Source organism: Triticum aestivum, chromosome 3D (genome assembly GCF_018294505.1).
Source record: "Triticum aestivum cultivar Chinese Spring chromosome 3D, IWGSC CS RefSeq v2.1, whole genome shotgun sequence".
Classification (NCBI taxonomy): Eukaryota; Viridiplantae; Streptophyta; class Magnoliopsida; order Poales; family Poaceae; genus Triticum; species Triticum aestivum.
This window is the reverse complement of record NC_057802.1, coordinates 333,572,964-333,590,527: the sequence shown is the minus strand read 5'-3', so window position 1 is coordinate 333,590,527 and position 17,564 is coordinate 333,572,964. Positions and strand designations below refer to the sequence as shown.

Genomic DNA, 17,564 nt, shown 5'->3' with positions numbered 1-17,564 from the left:
CCCTATATATGCGCCGGCGCAACGACTGAGTAATAACACCCAAAGCCAGGAGCCCAGGACCCACCTCCTCCGATGGCAATCACGTACCATGCACCGCGTCAATCAGGCGATCAACCAGTGGCACCCCGTGGCTCAAGGGTGGCCGCGGACATTGTCATGGACGACGGCACCGTGATCCGGACCACCGTTACGTCGTCCGCCTGTGATGTCTTGCTCTTTCTCCGGGAGCTCCAGGAACTATTCTGCAAAGAGATCCATGACCACAATTGCCTCAACAAGGTCCAAGAGCACCACCATTGCCTCATCGTCGGCCTCGATACGGAGTGGCACCAAATCTCCGTGACCGGCGGGAAGCCCCGGTACCAGATCGCCGTCCTCCAGCTCTGCGTCGGCGACCGCTGCCTTGTCTACCAGATTTTCCACGCCGACTACATCCCTGCCGAGCTCGCGGCCTTCCTCGCCAACCCTGACTTCTGCTTCGTCGCCGTCGGCGTGGGTGGCGACGTCAAGCGGCTGCACGACGACTGTAACCTTGAGGTGGCCCACACGATGGACCTGCCTCAGGTCGCGGCGGTTGTGCTCGGCCGGCCAGAGCTCCGGCAGGCAGGGCTCAAGACCCTAGCGCGAGAGGTGATGAACACTCTCATCGAGAAGCCGAAGAAGGTGATAATGAGCAAGTGGGCCGCGCCGCACCTGTCAAGGGAGCAGATCCGGTACGCCTGCATCGACGCCTTCGTGTCCTTCGACGTTGGCCGCCGGCTACTCTGCGAACCCCGTGTTTAGCTTCTGAAGATGCTCTGTCAGAAAACAGTTCAAGTTCGCACTTAATTGTTCCGTAGATTTAGTTGTGTATGTATACACATTTGTTGGGATAAAATGTGAATACTTGGACCGATATGGTTTTGTCGCTAGCTCGACGTTGGATGCTGAAATTAGGATTGATTTGTTGCACATTCTCTCGAAATAGGCTTTTGCCCCGCTTTATAGATAAAAGAAAACACATCCTATCTGTAGGCTGATAAGGAAGCCAGTGTTAGACTAGTAGACGGTCCTCGATTCAATTGAGATCTGGCGGTCACATATTGTGAACCCCATGGATAGGAAATAAATACCCACAAATCCCGTACGTAACTTCTCCCTAATTAAGCTCCCCATATCCTTCCCGATTTCCTCGCTGCCAACCCACGCACCTCCTAGATCCACTTCACCCCAGGCCTTGCATGCACATGCCTTCTCCACTCATCGTTGTCGAGCAACACGGCCACTTCTTTCCCATCCGCCGCGCCGGAGCGTCACCCTTCCGCACGTGCCGCGGTGCCCATCTCCAACTGGGGTGGCCACTGGTGTGGTTGCCTTACCATGCAACCCGAAGGATCAATAGGTGTAGGGAGGACCAGAAGCCGTAAGAATCAGCTCAGGCCCCTTTGGATGTTCTTTTTTGCTGAATTTGTTGTGTCCATGCAGATACTATTTTGATATTGTATGAGTACATATGCTTCCAAATTTCCATGCTTGGTACGTATTATGTTTGTGTTTCTTCCCGACGTACAATTCGCCTCATACATACATGGCTTTAGTTCTTTACCGACTATGGTTTGCTTCATATGTTTCACCATGTCCAGCTTGCTTCATTTACATGCTTCGTAATGTTTTGTAGGCGTTGAGTTTGAATTCAATTCAAACAACTCATTTTTTAATTTTTGCAGGGTCGACAGCAGCGGAAGAACACGCCTTGCCGACAGTGAGCATAACATGATGATCAATACTAGGCACGGTCCGCAACGTGAGATCTGTTTGGAAGCAAACTAGCATGGCACACTCGGTGGCCACTGGTCGAGATCGTTGGCCCTTCAATGGCATCGACGCTCGCCGGAGTTGACACCCGCAAATTTGTGGGAGAAATGAAGGTCGTCAAGCTCGGACAAGGTTGGATGGAGCATAGTTGGGAACTATAGATTAGGAAGCATGATTTGTGTTTGGAAGCATTACTTCCACGTGATTACTTTCTTTATTTGTGAAGCAAAAAGGGTTCTTTATATAACAAGATTGTATCAATTGCAATTTTATTACTACTAGATGACCAGTTGCGCCAAATGGCGCAAAGACCCGTTTAAAACCATGTTCGTGTTGAAAATATTTGCTTTTTTTTCAATAATTGTATATTTGAGTACATTTGGTAAGAACTTATACCCCTATATATAAAGGAAATTAAATGGAAATATTTTCTTAAGGTAATAATGCCACAAATTAGATCATCGGTAGGTTAAGATAGTTGAGTCTACAATTAGGAACTCTGAGTAGCTGTAAACTTGCATTAAAAAAGGAGTAAACACAAGTGACACAATAAAATGCACTTAATACATGAACTTGTGAACATTGTGTACAGGAGAAGTTAATAGAAACAGTGGTCAATTACATCATATAATTTGGTTCTATACTCTTTTGTGTATATATCCTGAATGCTACCCCTTTGTGATCAACTCTTTGTCCTTCAAATCGAATGGCACAGCTACTGCCCCTTGTGGAAAAAGAAAGGACTCTGTAATACCCATAAATGTAAAAAGAAAACATCATGTGATGCATCTCAACCTACGCAAAACAATGTAAAAACCATACATGCTATCTACATACCCTCATTGTCTAGCAAAGCATAGGTAGCTAAGGGACCTGTACAAAAGAATTGACAATTAGCAAGAAAGAAGCATGCCATCATCTCTCTAAACAAACATAAAACAATAAGTGGCAAAAGCCCCATCAGAATTAGCATTTGCCATCTAGTTTATGAGCCAAAGTTGTGCATTCACCAATCGATAAAACATATTAAGATGCAGTAATGAAAATAAAATTGTATCGCTTCACATACAGTAAGTGAAATGAGTAAGGGGACCAAATTTTGTTTGTCAACTCCCTAACGACTCACATGGCAAACTGTGGTGTTTTACCAGGGCCGCTATTTTCCTAATTCATTAAACATATTACAATAAACCCATACTAATTATAATGACCCCTAACTATACCAATCTATAAAAAGTACTATGATATGTATACCCTGCATAAGCTATAGGCTAGTACAGCAACAATGACAGCGTGGGCTGCCTAAGGTCTAGATGGAGAACAAAGACGCTAAAAGACGTGAGTACAAAAAAGCCAGGTTAGGAGGTGGTCGGGCCTGGAAGTTATGAACATTATTCGAGATGGTTACGGAGGATGTATGCATGCAAGCAAGGGTTCTCTCTAAATAATCCACATAGCGAACAGTCGATGCAGCAACAGCAACCGCAACATTCCCTGAATGCCTATAGGAGACAACACATTCGTAATTGTAGTCCTTAACTATTAAAGCATACAGCCCTTGCAAGAATCTGATTACCTGCAAAGCAGCCTGCTCATATGGAGCCGTGCAACCCTGAGACCTAGAGCTCCAGAAGAAAACTTTACGCGGCATGGTTAAAAGGCCATCCCTAGGAACATCAATCTCTACACCAACAAGCACATGACCATTCCCGTCGATCTCACACAAGTAGCAAGGCGGAGGCAATACACATTCTGCTGCCAGAGTTTCCAAAATTGGAACAACAAAGGACACTAGAGCACACATTGTAGGTAAACAAAGTAATTACACAATACGAAGCAAGAAAGAATATATGTAAGCAGAAATAACAACAGGCAATAGCAGCAATAAGAACACAAAAAAGCAAAATGTCACACCACACGTTACACACACAGTTAGAACCGGTTAAATTACTTGATTTGCAACAAGTATAAAGAATACAAGTAAAGGAGGAAGTTGGAACCTTAGCAAGTTGATCAGAGGAGTGCAAATACTGGATGATGAACCAGGAGATGAGCTGACTGCTGACACCAACCGTAGAAAAGAAACACTGCAACAGATGTAGATGCAGGAAAATATGAGAGCTCACTCTCATAGAGCAAGACCAAGCACATATGCCAAATGGAAAGAGAAAAGCAAACAGACGACACACAAATAGTTCAGGCCAGCATTAAAGCGTAGGGAAAAGGCGCAAGCTGCATACAAACAAAACATACAAATGTGGATATCCTACAGATGGAAAGGAAATAAGCGACAGAAGACAAACAAAATGAACTCAAACAATAATTACCAAGAGCACACAAATAAATATGAGGTAAGAGGACAAAAATTTCTATGCACAAGAAAATCGTTCTACCAAGAACGATAAAGACACTATATGAGAGGAACAAAATGTATTGAAACACTAAACAATTAGCAGCGAAAGTACTAATAATAATCACCAAGTGCACACAAAGAAGCATGAGGTCAGAGGATGGAACCTTCACAAGATGAAAGAAAGCAGATGAGGCCCTTTGACGAGTTCAACAGCACCAGAATCCCAAGAACAGACCTGGAAGAAAACAATTTATAAATCAGGACACAACCAAGCTTTCTACCCACAAGGAAACTCTTCTACCAAGAATGCTAAAAACAGTATATACAACAGCACGAGCAGAAGGGAATATGACAGATCTTAACCCAAAACAGGAAAAGGATTCTAAGCATGACCGCATTTCATCGAACAGGTAGAAAGCAAGCGGGAAAAAACTGGCTCACCTCTGACGAAACGTAAATCGCACAGTCCAGACCGAAGCAAGAATCAAGAATTTGATCCTGCAAAGAAGAGAGAGGAATCAGTTACACTTGGGTTGTTTTTTCTCTTAAAGAGGATGGCATCCTAACCCTAGAGCGAGAGGAAAAAAGAGAGAAGGAGAGGCAGGGGCGAAGAGGCATACCAGAGGAGGAGCATGTGGAGCAGGCCCACGGCCAGAGCGCAGCCGGCCGCCATGGGAGAGGAGGAGCGCCGCCGTTGTCGCCCCATCTGCCATCACTACAGCCACTGCGTCCCGCCGCCCGAAGAGGCGAAGCCCGGGTGGGAAGGAGGCGGGGCTTGAGGGAGAGGAGGCTGCGCCTGAAGATGGGGAGGAGGCGGCTGGTTCGACGAGGAGAGGAGGCGGCTAGGATGGGGTGGCGGCTGCGAGGAAAGGAGAGCACCAGGGAAAGGAAAGGGGAAAGAGAGAGGAGTGGAGCCGAATGGAGCGCTCGGGGCTTATCCCTTCCTCCCACTATTCATAGACGCAAAAAGGAGACGTGGCCACGGCCGCTAGTTGGGCGCAGTCCCTCATCCTCGCCTGCCCTCTCCCGCGAAGAAGAGGTTGGAGCCCCCTGCGGCTGCTTCTCCCCTACTTCAGATCGAGGTCGCGCTCGACAGATCGAGCTCCACCTGCCATGGCGACGAGGAGAAGAAGGTTGGGAGGTCCCCGATGGCCGGTGCCTCTATCCTCGCCGCTCATCCATCCACTGCTGGCCTCCCCTACCGGCCGTCGAGCTGCGGGGGAGGGGGGAGGGGGTGGGGGGAGGGGCGGAGGAGGAGGGGACGTCGGTGGGAGGAGGGGCGGCGATGGAAGGAGAAGGAGGGGGGCGACGAGGAGGGGGGGAGCGAGTGGGACGGGAGGCGGCGGCCAGGGTTTCTCCACGGGAGCGGTTGCGATTTATACCCCTGGACATAAAAAGACCAAAATGCCCTCGGTGGGCCACGGAATTTACAGGCGGTGGCATGGCGATTTAAAGGCGACGTGGATGGCTTCATCCTGCCTAGCGGTTCTTCAGGGTTTATAGGTTAAATTTGGTCGGAAGCAATTTTATAGTTGATGGAAGCACGAGATTGAATTTTCTGAAACAAGCGGAAATATGTTTTCTCTAACATTGTGTCATCATTCATGTTGTGCTTCCACGTGATTTCTTTGTGAAGCAAAATTTTCTTTATGCAAATAAGATCATTTCACATGTATTTTTATTACTATTTCATTGGGAGCAATTTTAAAGTTCATGGACGCACGAGAATGATGCTTCTGAAACAAGCGGAAATATGTTTTTTGAATAATGTGTCGTCATTCAAGTTGTGCTTCCACGTAATTTCTTTGCGAAGCAAATTTTTTCTTTATACTAAAATATTGTTTCACATGCAATTTCAGTACTATTTGGTCGGAAGCAATTTTATAGTTGATGGAAGCACCAGATTGATATATACTTTTGAAACAAGTAGGAAAATGTTTCTTCTATTTGAATGAACTAAATCACTGTTTGATAATATTTTACTAGGATATAGGTTTGGAAGCAAATATCAGAAACGAAGCTGGAAGCAAATATTCAGTGTCGTGATCATGCTTCCTTGACCGGGAAAGGATCAATTAACGAACTCATCGCGTAATTAGTGAAGGACATGTGACAGAGAGGTTAGCGGCCAGGGAGGACATGCTACAGGATCGGTTACCAGAAGAACGTAACTAGTGGAGGAAAGAGACAACTCAACGCATGACTCCTTTCTACCGGATCGGATGAATAGGATGGTTTTAATCCTACGGTCATCGAGTAGTACATATCAGTAGTCTGATGGCTAGTGCTCCCATAGATAAAGCATATGTCCATATAAACATCCAAGTCTGAGACGTGAAACAACGGCTGGGACCACAACACAAGCATGCCCAAAAAAACATAAAAGAAATCAGGAAAAAAAGCCACCTAGTGGCAGCCGCCATGCGGCACTATGATGAAGAAAGCCGACGAGCCGTAGCCAGAAGTGCATCCAGCATGGTGCCGAGCCGGTCGCGGTCATGCTGCCTCGATAGTGGGTGCCAGTGCTGTAGAAAAGCGAGGAATTCGAAGTATGAGTCAGATGCCTTCCGCGGGAGGACCTTCTCAATCACCATTTCATTATGAGTAGTCCATAGAGTCCACGACATCGCTGCAAAAATGAGCCAGAAAAAGGCGGCGATGTCGCGATGGCTGAGTAGCCCTAAGTTGGAGGAAGTCCACAAGGTTCAAGGCCTCCCAATCGGGCCCAACGCCTCGTGTACGAACGTCCACATCACCCTCCCCGCCGTACAGGAGAATAGGATGTGGGTTTCCGTCTCCGGTACCGCGCAGAGAGGACACAGGCCATTCCCTGGGCCGTGTCGCTTAAGTACCTCAGTCCCCGAGGGGAGGCGATTGCGCAGGAGCTGCCACACGAATATCTTAATCTTCAAGGGTGCGGGAGTTTTCCACATTGGATCTAACCAGGTGTGGCCGGTGACCGGCATAGAGCATGGTATGCCGTGCTCACCGAGTACTCGGCCATCGGGGCGAGCCTCCATGCCATAGTATCCGGGTGCTCCGGCAACACGTGTGGGAGAGTATCCCGAAGCATGTTCCAGTCTTCACTCTCTGCTTGCCCAAAGGTGCGGCGGAATCTAACGTGCCATTGCCCATCCCGTAGCATCGAAGAGATAAGGGCGGTCGGGTCCGCACAGATCGAGAACGGGCCCGGGTAACTCACGCGGATCGGTTCTGCACCCACCATGGGTCCAGCCAGAATTGGGTCTCGGTTCCATTCCCTATGGAGAAAGAAATCCCTAGCCGGATTTCTTCCTTGTTCCTCTGGATGGAACGCCAAAACTGTGACCCTCCCGTCCGAGAGCATGCCAACACGGGCTCGCCCCTAAGGTATTTTGCCTGAATGAGCTGGAGCCATAGGCCTCACTCACCGCACAATATCCACGAAACCCATCTCGGCATTATTGCGACATTCATATGTCGGGAGGTGACAATACCCAGGCCACCTTGGTCTTTGGGCATGCAGATATCCGCCCACTTGACCATGTGATACTTCTGTCGGCCATCCGCGGCCTTCCAAAAGAATCTAGCTAGGTCCTTGTCAAAGGAACTATGAACACCTTCCGGCAGGATATACAACCCCATCATAAACATGGGGAGGCTCACAAGGTTCGAACTAATAAGGATCGATTTGCTCCCCTTGGAGGTAAACCGTCCACGCCAGGGTTGAGCCCTAGAAGCCACCCGTCCCATCAGAGGGTCGAACGCACTTGCCATTAGCTGCGAATCGGCCATTGGCATTCCCAAGTAAGTGACGGGAAATGTGGCCAGCCGACAGTTTAGGTTGTCCGCAATCCTTTGTTGTTCTTCCGCTGAGAAGCCCAGGACAACGACCTCACTCTTGTCAAAGTTAATCTTTAGTCCACACATGGCACATAGTGCTCAAATTAGCACGTTTCTTCCGATACTAGGACATTAATTTGCATTGTAATCATACTTTAAACTTCCGGTGGCTTTGCCACTCAGAAAATACTAAATAGAAATAAAACAATGTGTAGCGTCGAGTTAAATGCATAGAACCGCCACATTGGTGTCACGACCTGCGAAAAACCAGTACTTTATGATTTGCGACATTTCACGCCGAATAGAATTTCTAACCGTTGCAAACAACACTAAGTAAAAGAATGATCTTGTTTTGAGGTGGTCGGTCGCGAGCAAGCAGACAGCGGTGACGGCGTGGCGCTAATGGTCGTCATCTTTTTCCAGCGCTCGGGTTGAAGTTGCTGGGTCTGGTCGGCGTGTTCGCTCGTTTCCATTTACTGGGCTGGGCTTGTTCATAAACCGGGCCGGCGCGTTCGCTGTGCTTCTTTAATTCTTGTAGAAAAAGCAAGCGATCGTTCGATTGATTGATTGCACCTGTTTGGTTTCTCCTTCTTCAGAGAACCACAGTCTCCACACTGCATTCATTCACTCTCCTCTCGCACATATAACCATGAGGCTCTCCATCCAACTTCCCTCTTCCATAGAAACCACAACCACAACAAGGAAACTGTCGTGGGGTTGTCACGGCAGATGTCCTCGAGCTAGGACTTAGTCGTGGAGCCATCGCAACTAGGAAGCTTGAAGGGGTTAAGCGGGACAAGGAACACGAGGGTTTATACTGGTTCGGCCCCTTACGGTGAAGGTAAAAGCCTACGTCCAGTTTGAGGTGGTATTGATCAGGGTTTCGATAACCAGGGAGCTAAACCGCTATGCCTGGCTCTCGATCAGATTGTTCCTCTTCCTAAACCGCTGTCGGGTCGTCCCTTTATATAGGGAGGCTGACGCCCTGCAGCTCTCAGAGTCCCGGCCGGCTCATCAGAGTGTCCGGCTCGGACTCTCAACTATTCTTGCCGTACACTACAAGTTCTACCATGATAAAGATTGCAACTACGGGCCTTAAGCCGTATCCGGGTCTTAGCCCATCTCTGGCCCACCGTCTTCAAGCTTGGCGCCGGGCTTCTGGCAATGACCATTATGAGTAACCCGGCCCCTCCTGGCGGGTGACTCTAAGGTCTATATCCTCAACATTAGGCCCCAGATTGATTTGAGCCGGCTCATGTCAATCTTCAATTCTCTCGACAGAAAACCTCCGGCTTACAATTGTATGAAGGCCATAACCCGGCATGACATCATCCTCTGGACTCCGGGTAATCCGCCGTGACGTCATCTTCCATTAAGCCCGTTTTTACTCCGCCAGATTCGCAACGGATCTTTACCTTTACTATCATCCCGAAAATCGAGGCGTTTCGTGGGGAGATAACCACGCCGTGGTCTCCTTGATTCTTGCGCCCGCTTTATGAGCCCACCCTTATAAATAGGCCGGCCCGACGGGCCTTTCCGCCACCCTTCTTCCTCCTTGCGCCACTGTTCCTCTGCTCGAGCTCGAACTCTGCCGCCGCCGTCGCGCCCCCGGTCTTCGTCAACCTTGGCCGCTGCATCACCCTGACTTGGTCCAGACAAACGGCGGCAACCTCCGCTCCTCTTCAGCTCCGGTGAGTCCTCGCTACTCCATAGGGTAGATCCGCACTAGGGATTCATAGTTCTTCCTCTGTTCTTCCTAGTTCATCGCGGCCCTCAGTAGATTTGAATTTTACTGCCCTTTTTTTGATCTTAGCTCTGTATAGACTCACTGCGGTAGATGTTTAAGACCCATTTCACATGCAAATAGCCCTCTTTTTACTGCATAAGAGCCTTGTTCGAGCTCAAGAACTTCCTCGCGTCTGTTTCTAGGTCTAGAAACTTTTCTTTTGCCCGACCATTTTGATCCAAAATATTTACTGCGATGTGTGAAACCTGTTTTACCACACTTAGTAAAAAACTGCAATCATTGAATCTCGGCGGTTTACATTTCCGGTTTAAAGAAACCACGCGCCGTAGAACCTTCCGGCTTAAAGAAAACCATGCGCCATAAAAATTTCCGGCTTAGCTGTGATAAGGCCTGTAGACAATCAAATTACTCTCAATCCCTCGGCGGCTTAAATAGCCCGATGCACTTAGGTGTATACCATTAGTCCCCTTCATAAGCCGCCACCTTGACATTGAACTGTAGATTTCTTCCGGCTTATAATTAATCCGGACGTTTTTCCTTTTATCATAGACTGCCGACTTTCACCATGCCTCCCAAAGCTCCCAAAGCCTCCATTACTTGCAACTGGATGAGGTCCAATGTCACCAATGAGACCCTAGCAGATTTTGTCAAGTCTGGATATCTGCCCAAGAAGGACGTCATGTCCTACCGTGCCCCTGACCCGTCAGAAGAGAGACCACAGCCAAAGGACGGGGAGGTAGTGATTTTTGCGGATCATATGAGCCGGGGCTTCGCACCGCCCGGTTCAAAGTTTTTCAGAGACGTTCTGAATTTCTTCGATCTGCGGCCTCAGGACATAGGACCCAACTCAGTGTCCAATATCTGCAACTTCCAAGTGTTCTGCGAGGTTTACCTTGGAGAAGAACCTAGTCTGCTGCTCTTCAGAGAGCTTTTTTACTTGAACCGTCAGAATGAGTGCGCCAATGGGCCAAGTCTGGAAGCTAGGTGGCATCTCCATTCAGCGGCGAAGGGACTGCCTTTTCCCTTACGCAGAGCCGCCCAGCCACCCCAAGGACTGGAATCTGACGTGGTTTTACTGCCAAGACACGTCGCCGGCTGATGAAAGTCCGTTGCCCGGCTTTCGCCCCTCACGTCTGGAGCCGACTCACCCACTGTCAGACAAGCTGACTCAAGCGGAGCGCCAACCTCTGCTCCCCACTATCAACAAGATCAAGGCTCTCCTGGGCAATGGTCTGAATGGAATCGATCTGGTCCGGGTCTGGATCTCGTGGCGGGTGATCCCATTGAGCCGCCGCCCCGGCTTAATGTGTGAGTACACGGGCCGAAAGGACGATCCTCAGAGACACAGCCGCAACGATCTTCCTGAAGACGTTGCAGAGGAGATGACCAAGGCTCTCTTGAACGAGAGCCTGCAGACTGCGGAAGGACCGGGTTAGCCCCCTTCTGCAAGACCAACCCAGCCCCAGCGGTAAGCCGCTGATCTGAACATCTTATCTGTACATAACTTTCATCTGAATCATTTTAAGAAAACCTCATTGCATTTTTTCAGGCTGATGATAAGTTCTGGCGGGTCAAGTATGACCATGAGGCGGCCAAGAAGGCCAGAAAGGCGAAGAAAGCCGCCAAGAAAGCCGCCCCTCGCAAGAAAGGAAACAGGCCTACTGCTTCAGAGCTGATGCAACTAAGCGACAGCTCCGAGTCAGAGGTAACCCCTGAGCCTGTAAGTCCTTGTTGTACTTTGTTGTTTACTTCTGTCCGCCTTATCAATACTTGTTCATCAATAGGACGACACCGGAGCAAGTAACCCGGTGGTTGAAGAGGTAACGACACTTTCCTCCGACTCAGAGCCCTTGCCCAGGCTGAAAATCCGAAGGGTAACCCGGAAAGTAAGCTTTTCACATCCTTTAGCTTATCAAGACCCTCAATTTATTTTGAAGCGACAGGTGCATGAGAGCCGGCGGCACACCCGGACCGACAAAAGCACCGACCTCTCCTCCGGGTTTACCTGACGCATCGAGGAAACGCCGGACCGAGGTGATCTCAAAATTGTACCCTTTTCATCCTTTGGCAGGTGTTATACGTCAACCACTCAACTCTTCTGACTCAAATTATCAGGAAACCTCCCCCTCTTCCGGCGACTCCATGCAGTCAAGTCTGCCGGCTTTCAAGACCGTGCCCGGGTAATGATAACCATCTCATGTTGTACTTTTATCTTCACTTACCCTGTTGTGTTTAATCTTTTTGTCCTTTCAGTGCCCAGGCCAAGATCACCAAGAGGGCGAAGAAGTCCAAGCCGGTCGATGAGCCGGACTTGCCTGAGCCAGAGGCAGCCGCTCAAGAGCCACCAGCCGCCTTTGTACCTGAGGCCGCTGCCCCAACCACCAAGGCAACTACAGAAGCTTCTGTTAACCCGGAGGCCTCCAGCTCGGCTCCACCAGCAGACGACCCGGACATGGTAATCACCCGGACGGAGTTCGTTGAGCCGGGGAGACCTACCATGCTAGCCAAGTGCTCCGCCAAAGGGGAGCTGCTAGAGTCGCGCCGGGTTAACCTGGACCTCACCGACTACTCCAACTTGAACATTGGAGAGATCGTCTCCGGCTTCGTCAGCCAAGTGCACAAGAGCCGGGACACAGAGATTGCTATGGTGACCCAGATCCAGCAAAAATCTGAGGTAATATCCTTTTGTCCTCTTACTTACTGCTTAGTTACCTGTACCATGCTAGCCCCCAAGTCGGCGACTTATGATTGAGTATGTTGTAGACTTAGGTTCCGGCTTACTCCATTGAACCGGCAATGTGTAGATAGAAACGTTCAATATGCATTAGCCCCCAAGGGCCAAGTGTCTTTGCTTGGAAAACGCTTGGGACTTTACATTTACATAGTAATTGTTCATGCCATAACCCGGAAATCTATACAGGCTGCTGGCAAGAAGCTTGAGGCTGACCTTGCCGATCTCAAGAACCGGCTGAAGATGCAAGAGATGGAGACCCGGAAGGCAAACGCCAAGTTTGTATCCAGCATCGCCGCGCAAGAGAAGCTGAAGACAGAGTTTGACGCTGAGTGGAAGGCGTGGGCCGAAGAAAAGGCCGCAATGGTGAACCGGGCCGAACAGGCGGAGAAGGCTCTCTCTGAGAAGACCGCCGAGCTCTCCGGCCTAAAGCGCCAAGTGTCCCAGATGGTGGCCGCAATCTTCGGTAAGTCATCTCACCGGCTTTCATCAAGTTTATAATTTTTATATCTCATAATTCATCCTTGTCGACGGCTTATCTGACTCTGTTAAACAGGTCCCAGAAGTGCCAACCTGAATCAGAGTGTGGTGACCAAGCTGAAGGCCGTATACACCCTGGTGGAACAACTCTACACCGGGTCACAACGTGCCTTGGCTGTGGTGGCCCTCTCCAACGAGGTGCCGACTCACCTGGCAGAAGTCCTTCGCCGGCTCGCCGTTCTGCCTCAACGGATCCAAGAGCTGCGACGGGCCTCTGCAAGAGCCGAAGCGATCGCTGCGCTGAGCCGGGCCAAGGCGTTCCTGCCAGAGTTAGACCCGGCGGACATCGCCCTTGGCTATCCAAGCCTGAAGGAAGACGGCTCCGCTTTCGATCAGAAGGACTTCGCAGCTTGCATGAAGGCCGTACGCCCGGTGGCCACTCTGATTGGCAATAATACAGATCTGACTAAGTATCAGCCGGGCTACGATGCAGAAAATCAGAGGATCCCTACTCTGCGCTATGAAGCCCTCAACTTGATCCCGCCGGCTCGTCAGAACACCTTCGCCCCGGAGATTGACCCGGCCGGATTAATTGACGAGGAAGCCCAATTCGAAGCTCTCAGCGGCATCGACTGGAAGTCATCAACTTTCCAGGTCTTGGGATCAGCCGGAGGAGAAGATAGGAACGAGCCGGAGACTTCAACTCAACAAGCGTCGTAACTCGGCTGGCGGCTTATCAAACAATGCCTCACCCTTTTGGACTCAATGAGTCTTGTAATAGAGTAGGACCAATACTTTATCTTCATCGTGTCATCGTGCACGCCTTGAATGCTGAAGTCTGTTGAAATTGTCTCCTTTATGTTTCTCCGGGTCATACTTAATCATTTGTTTTCCTTACTCTCAAAATAGTTGCCTGTAACTATCCTGCAGAGAAAGACAAATCACAAGCCTCGAGGTGGCTTACCGCCCTGAGAATCATAGGTTTTAGATAACCCGGAATATGAATCAAAAAAGGACTGGTCTTCAATAATATCCTGAATATAGCCATAATAACATACTTAGCGGTCTGCAAGCATACTTCCGGCTTAGACAATCCGGGTAGGAAGGTTGGTACCACAATTCCGGTTTACCTGTCTTAATAACACCCATTGTGTTCAGCTAATACTATAAACCAAAGTTAAGCCGGCAAAGTGAGACCCGGCCGTACACACTTGGAAATAAGCAGACGGAACTTGCTATAAAGCAGAGGAACTTAGGGGCTTCCGGTTCGAATACGACCAGAAACCCGGCCCAAAGGGGTTATGCTAAGATTCGAATGCGATCATATAGCCCCCAGTGGGTGTGGCGATGCCAATCAAGAGGGTATCGACAGCTATGTTCTCTTTGGTTCGAATACGACCCATGTTTGAACAGGAAGCCCCCAAATGAATTTAAGAATTGTTTAACGATGCTGATTCGAATACGATCCACGTCGGTTCCCAAAGGGGTTAAACTAAGATTCAAATATGATCAAAGAAAATTCCCCAATGAGCTCGGCACTTTGCTAATCAAATGGGTATCGACAGCTATGTTCTCTTTGGTTCGAATACGACCTATGTTTGAACAGGAAGCCCCCAAGTGACCTTATTACCTGCGGCTAGATTCGAATACGATCATAAGCCGGATCCTCCTTCAAGTTATCATGTTAATCTTGCAAAGAAAACAAACACGTGCACATTTGGAGGAGAAAAAGGGCAGAGGTCCTGTTTTATTGCTTATCATAATATATACATGGCTGAGAGAAATATGTACATTATGAGAGCCGGTGGCTCAAGTGTAGTAAGGCCGAAGCTGAGCTATGTTCCACGGCCGACGGGTCTCTTCCTCCGACTTATGTGAATCTTTGTGCTCCCGAATGTCAATGAGGTAATATGACCCGTTGTGCAAGTTCTTGCTGACCACAAAGGGCCCTTCCCAAGGCGGGGATAACTTGTGTGCATCTGTTTGATCCTGGATGAGCCGGAGCACGAGATCGCCTTCCTGGAAGACCCGGGATTTAACCCGGCGGCTATGATAACGGCGCAGGTCTTGTTGGTAAATCGCTGAACGGGCTGCTGCCACATCACGCTGTTCGTCCAACAAGTCAAGAGCATCTTGGCGCGCCTGTTCATTATCCGCCTCAACGTAAGCCGCCACGCGAGGTGAGTCATGACGGATGTCACTGGGGAGGACTGCTTCCGCCCCATAAACCATGAAGAAAGACGTAAAACCTGTAGACCTGTTAGGAGTAGTGTTGATGCTCCATAATACGGAGGGCAACTCCTCCACCCAACAACCCGGCGTCCGTTGCAAAGGGACCAAAAGCCGGGGCTTAATGCCCTTCAGAATCTCCTGATTAGCTCTCTCAGCTTGACCATTGGATTGAGGATGAGCCACTGAGGAAACATCAAGTCGGATATGCTCTCGTTGACAAAACTCTTCCATGGCGCCTTTGGAGAGATTGGTGCCATTGTCAGTGATAATGCTGTGCGGAAAACCAAAGCGGAAGACCACCTTTTTCATAAACTGAACCGCCGTGGCTGCATCACACTTGCTAACTGGCTCCGCTTCAACCCACTTGGTAAACTTGTCAACCGCCACCAAAAGGTGAGTCTTCTTATCCTTGGACCTTTTGAAAGGCCCAACCATATCAAGCCCCCAGACCGCAAAGGGCCAAGTGATTGGGATCATCCTCAGTTCTTGAGTCGGTACATGAGCCCGTCGCGAGAACCTTTGGCAACCATCACACTTACTAACCAAGTCCTCTGCATCAGCATGAGCCGTCAACCAATAAAAACCATGACGAAAAGCCTTGGCCACAAGAGATTTTGAGCCGGCGTGATGGCCACAATCCCCTTCATGGATCTCACGCAAGATCTCTTGACCTTCCTCAGGGGAAACACAACGCTGAAACACTCCCGTAACACTGCGGTGATGCAACTCACCGTTGATAACAATCATTGACTTAGCCCGCCGGGTTATTTGCCTGGCCAAAGTTTCATCCTCAGGCAACTCACCCCGGGTCATATAAGCCAGATAGGGCATTGTCCAGTCTGGTATGATATGGAGAGCCGCCACCAGTCGTGCCTCCGGGTCAGGGACAGCCAAGTCTTCCTCTGTAGGCAACTTAACAGAAGGGCCATACAGGACGTCCAGGAAAGTGTTAGGCGGCACCGGTTTTCGCTAAGAGCCTAGCCGGCTTAAAGCATCCGCCGCCTCGTTCTTCCTGCGATCGATGTGTTCCACTTGGTAACCCTGAAAGTGCCCAGCAATGGCATCAACTTCACGGCGATAAGCCGCCATGAGAGGGTCCTTGGAATCCCACTTTCCTGATACTTGTTGAGCCACCAAGTCTGAGTCGCCGAAGCACCTTACCCGGCTTAAGCTCATCTCTTTAGCCATCCGAAGACCATGGAGCAAGGCCTCGTACTCAGCCGCGTTGTTAGTGCAAGGAAACAGCAACTGTAGCACATAATGGAACTTGTCACCCTTAGGGGAAGCCAACACGACTCCAGCCCCCGAGCCCTCCAACTGCCTGGACCCATCAAAGTGAATAGTCCAATATGTGTTATCCGGCTTCTGCTCGGGCACTTGTGACTCTGTCCAGTCATTGATGAAATCCACCAGGGCCTGAGATTTAACAGCAGTGCGTGGCACGTACTTGAGACCATGAGGTCCAAGCTCTATAGCCCACTTAGCCACTCTCCCTGTGGCCTCTCTGTTTTGAATGATATCACCAAGAGGGGCAGAACTGACCATAGTGATGGGATGACCCTGAAAATAATGCTTAAGTTTCCGGCTTGCCATGAACACACCGTAAACAAGCTTCTGCCAATGCGGATACCGCTGCTTGGACTCAATGAGCACTTCGCTGACATAATAAACCGGCCGCTGAACCGGATGCTCCTTACCCTCTTCCTTGCCTTCCACCACCACGGCCACACTGACGGCTCGTGCGTTAGCGGCCACATACAGCAATAAGGGCTCCTTATCAACCGGAGCAGCAAGGACTGGGGGCTCTGCCAGCTGCTTCTTCAAATCCTCAAAGGCAGTACCAGCTGCATCATTCCAGACAAAGTTATCAGTTTTCTTCATCAACTGATATAATGGCATGGCCTTCTCACCCAAACGGCTTATAAAACGGCTTAAAGCAGCGACGCGACCTGCCAAGCGCTGAACATCATTTATACACGCCGGCTTAGCCAGGGAGGTGATGGCCTTGATCTTCTCCGGGTTAGCTTCAATGCCTCTGTCAGAAACTAAAAAACCCAAGAGTTTACCTGCAGGAACACCAAAAACACATTTGGCCGGGTTAAGCATCATCTTGTAAACCCGGAGATTATCAAAGGTTTCTCTCAAATCATCTATCAGGGTTTCCTCTTTTATAGATTTAACCACAATATCGTCCACATAAGCATGAACATTGCGCCCAATCTGTTTATGAAGACAGTTCTGTACACAACGCTGGTAAGTCGCCTGTGCACACTTGAGTCCAAAGGGCATAGACACATAGCAGAAGGCTCCAAAGGGAGTGATGAACGCAGTCTTCTCCTGGTCCTTAACTGCCATTTTAATCTGATGATATCCGGAATAAGCGTCCAGGAGACTTAAGCGCGCAC

The 17,564-nt window shown here is 49.3% G+C and overlaps 1 protein-coding gene across 1 annotated transcript; it reads left to right on the top strand.

The window, feature by feature from the left end:
* On the top strand, positions 1 to 2,001 carry LOC123074599 (Werner Syndrome-like exonuclease). The gene is made up of 2 exons (XM_044497398.1): positions 1 to 713; positions 1,707 to 2,001. Exons 1-2 carry the CDS (start codon positions 73 to 75, stop codon positions 1,807 to 1,809), a joined length of 744 nt encoding a protein of 247 aa, XP_044353333.1. The 5' UTR covers positions 1 to 72; the 3' UTR covers positions 1,810 to 2,001.
* The last annotated feature ends 15,563 nt before the right edge of the window (positions 2,002 to 17,564 follow it).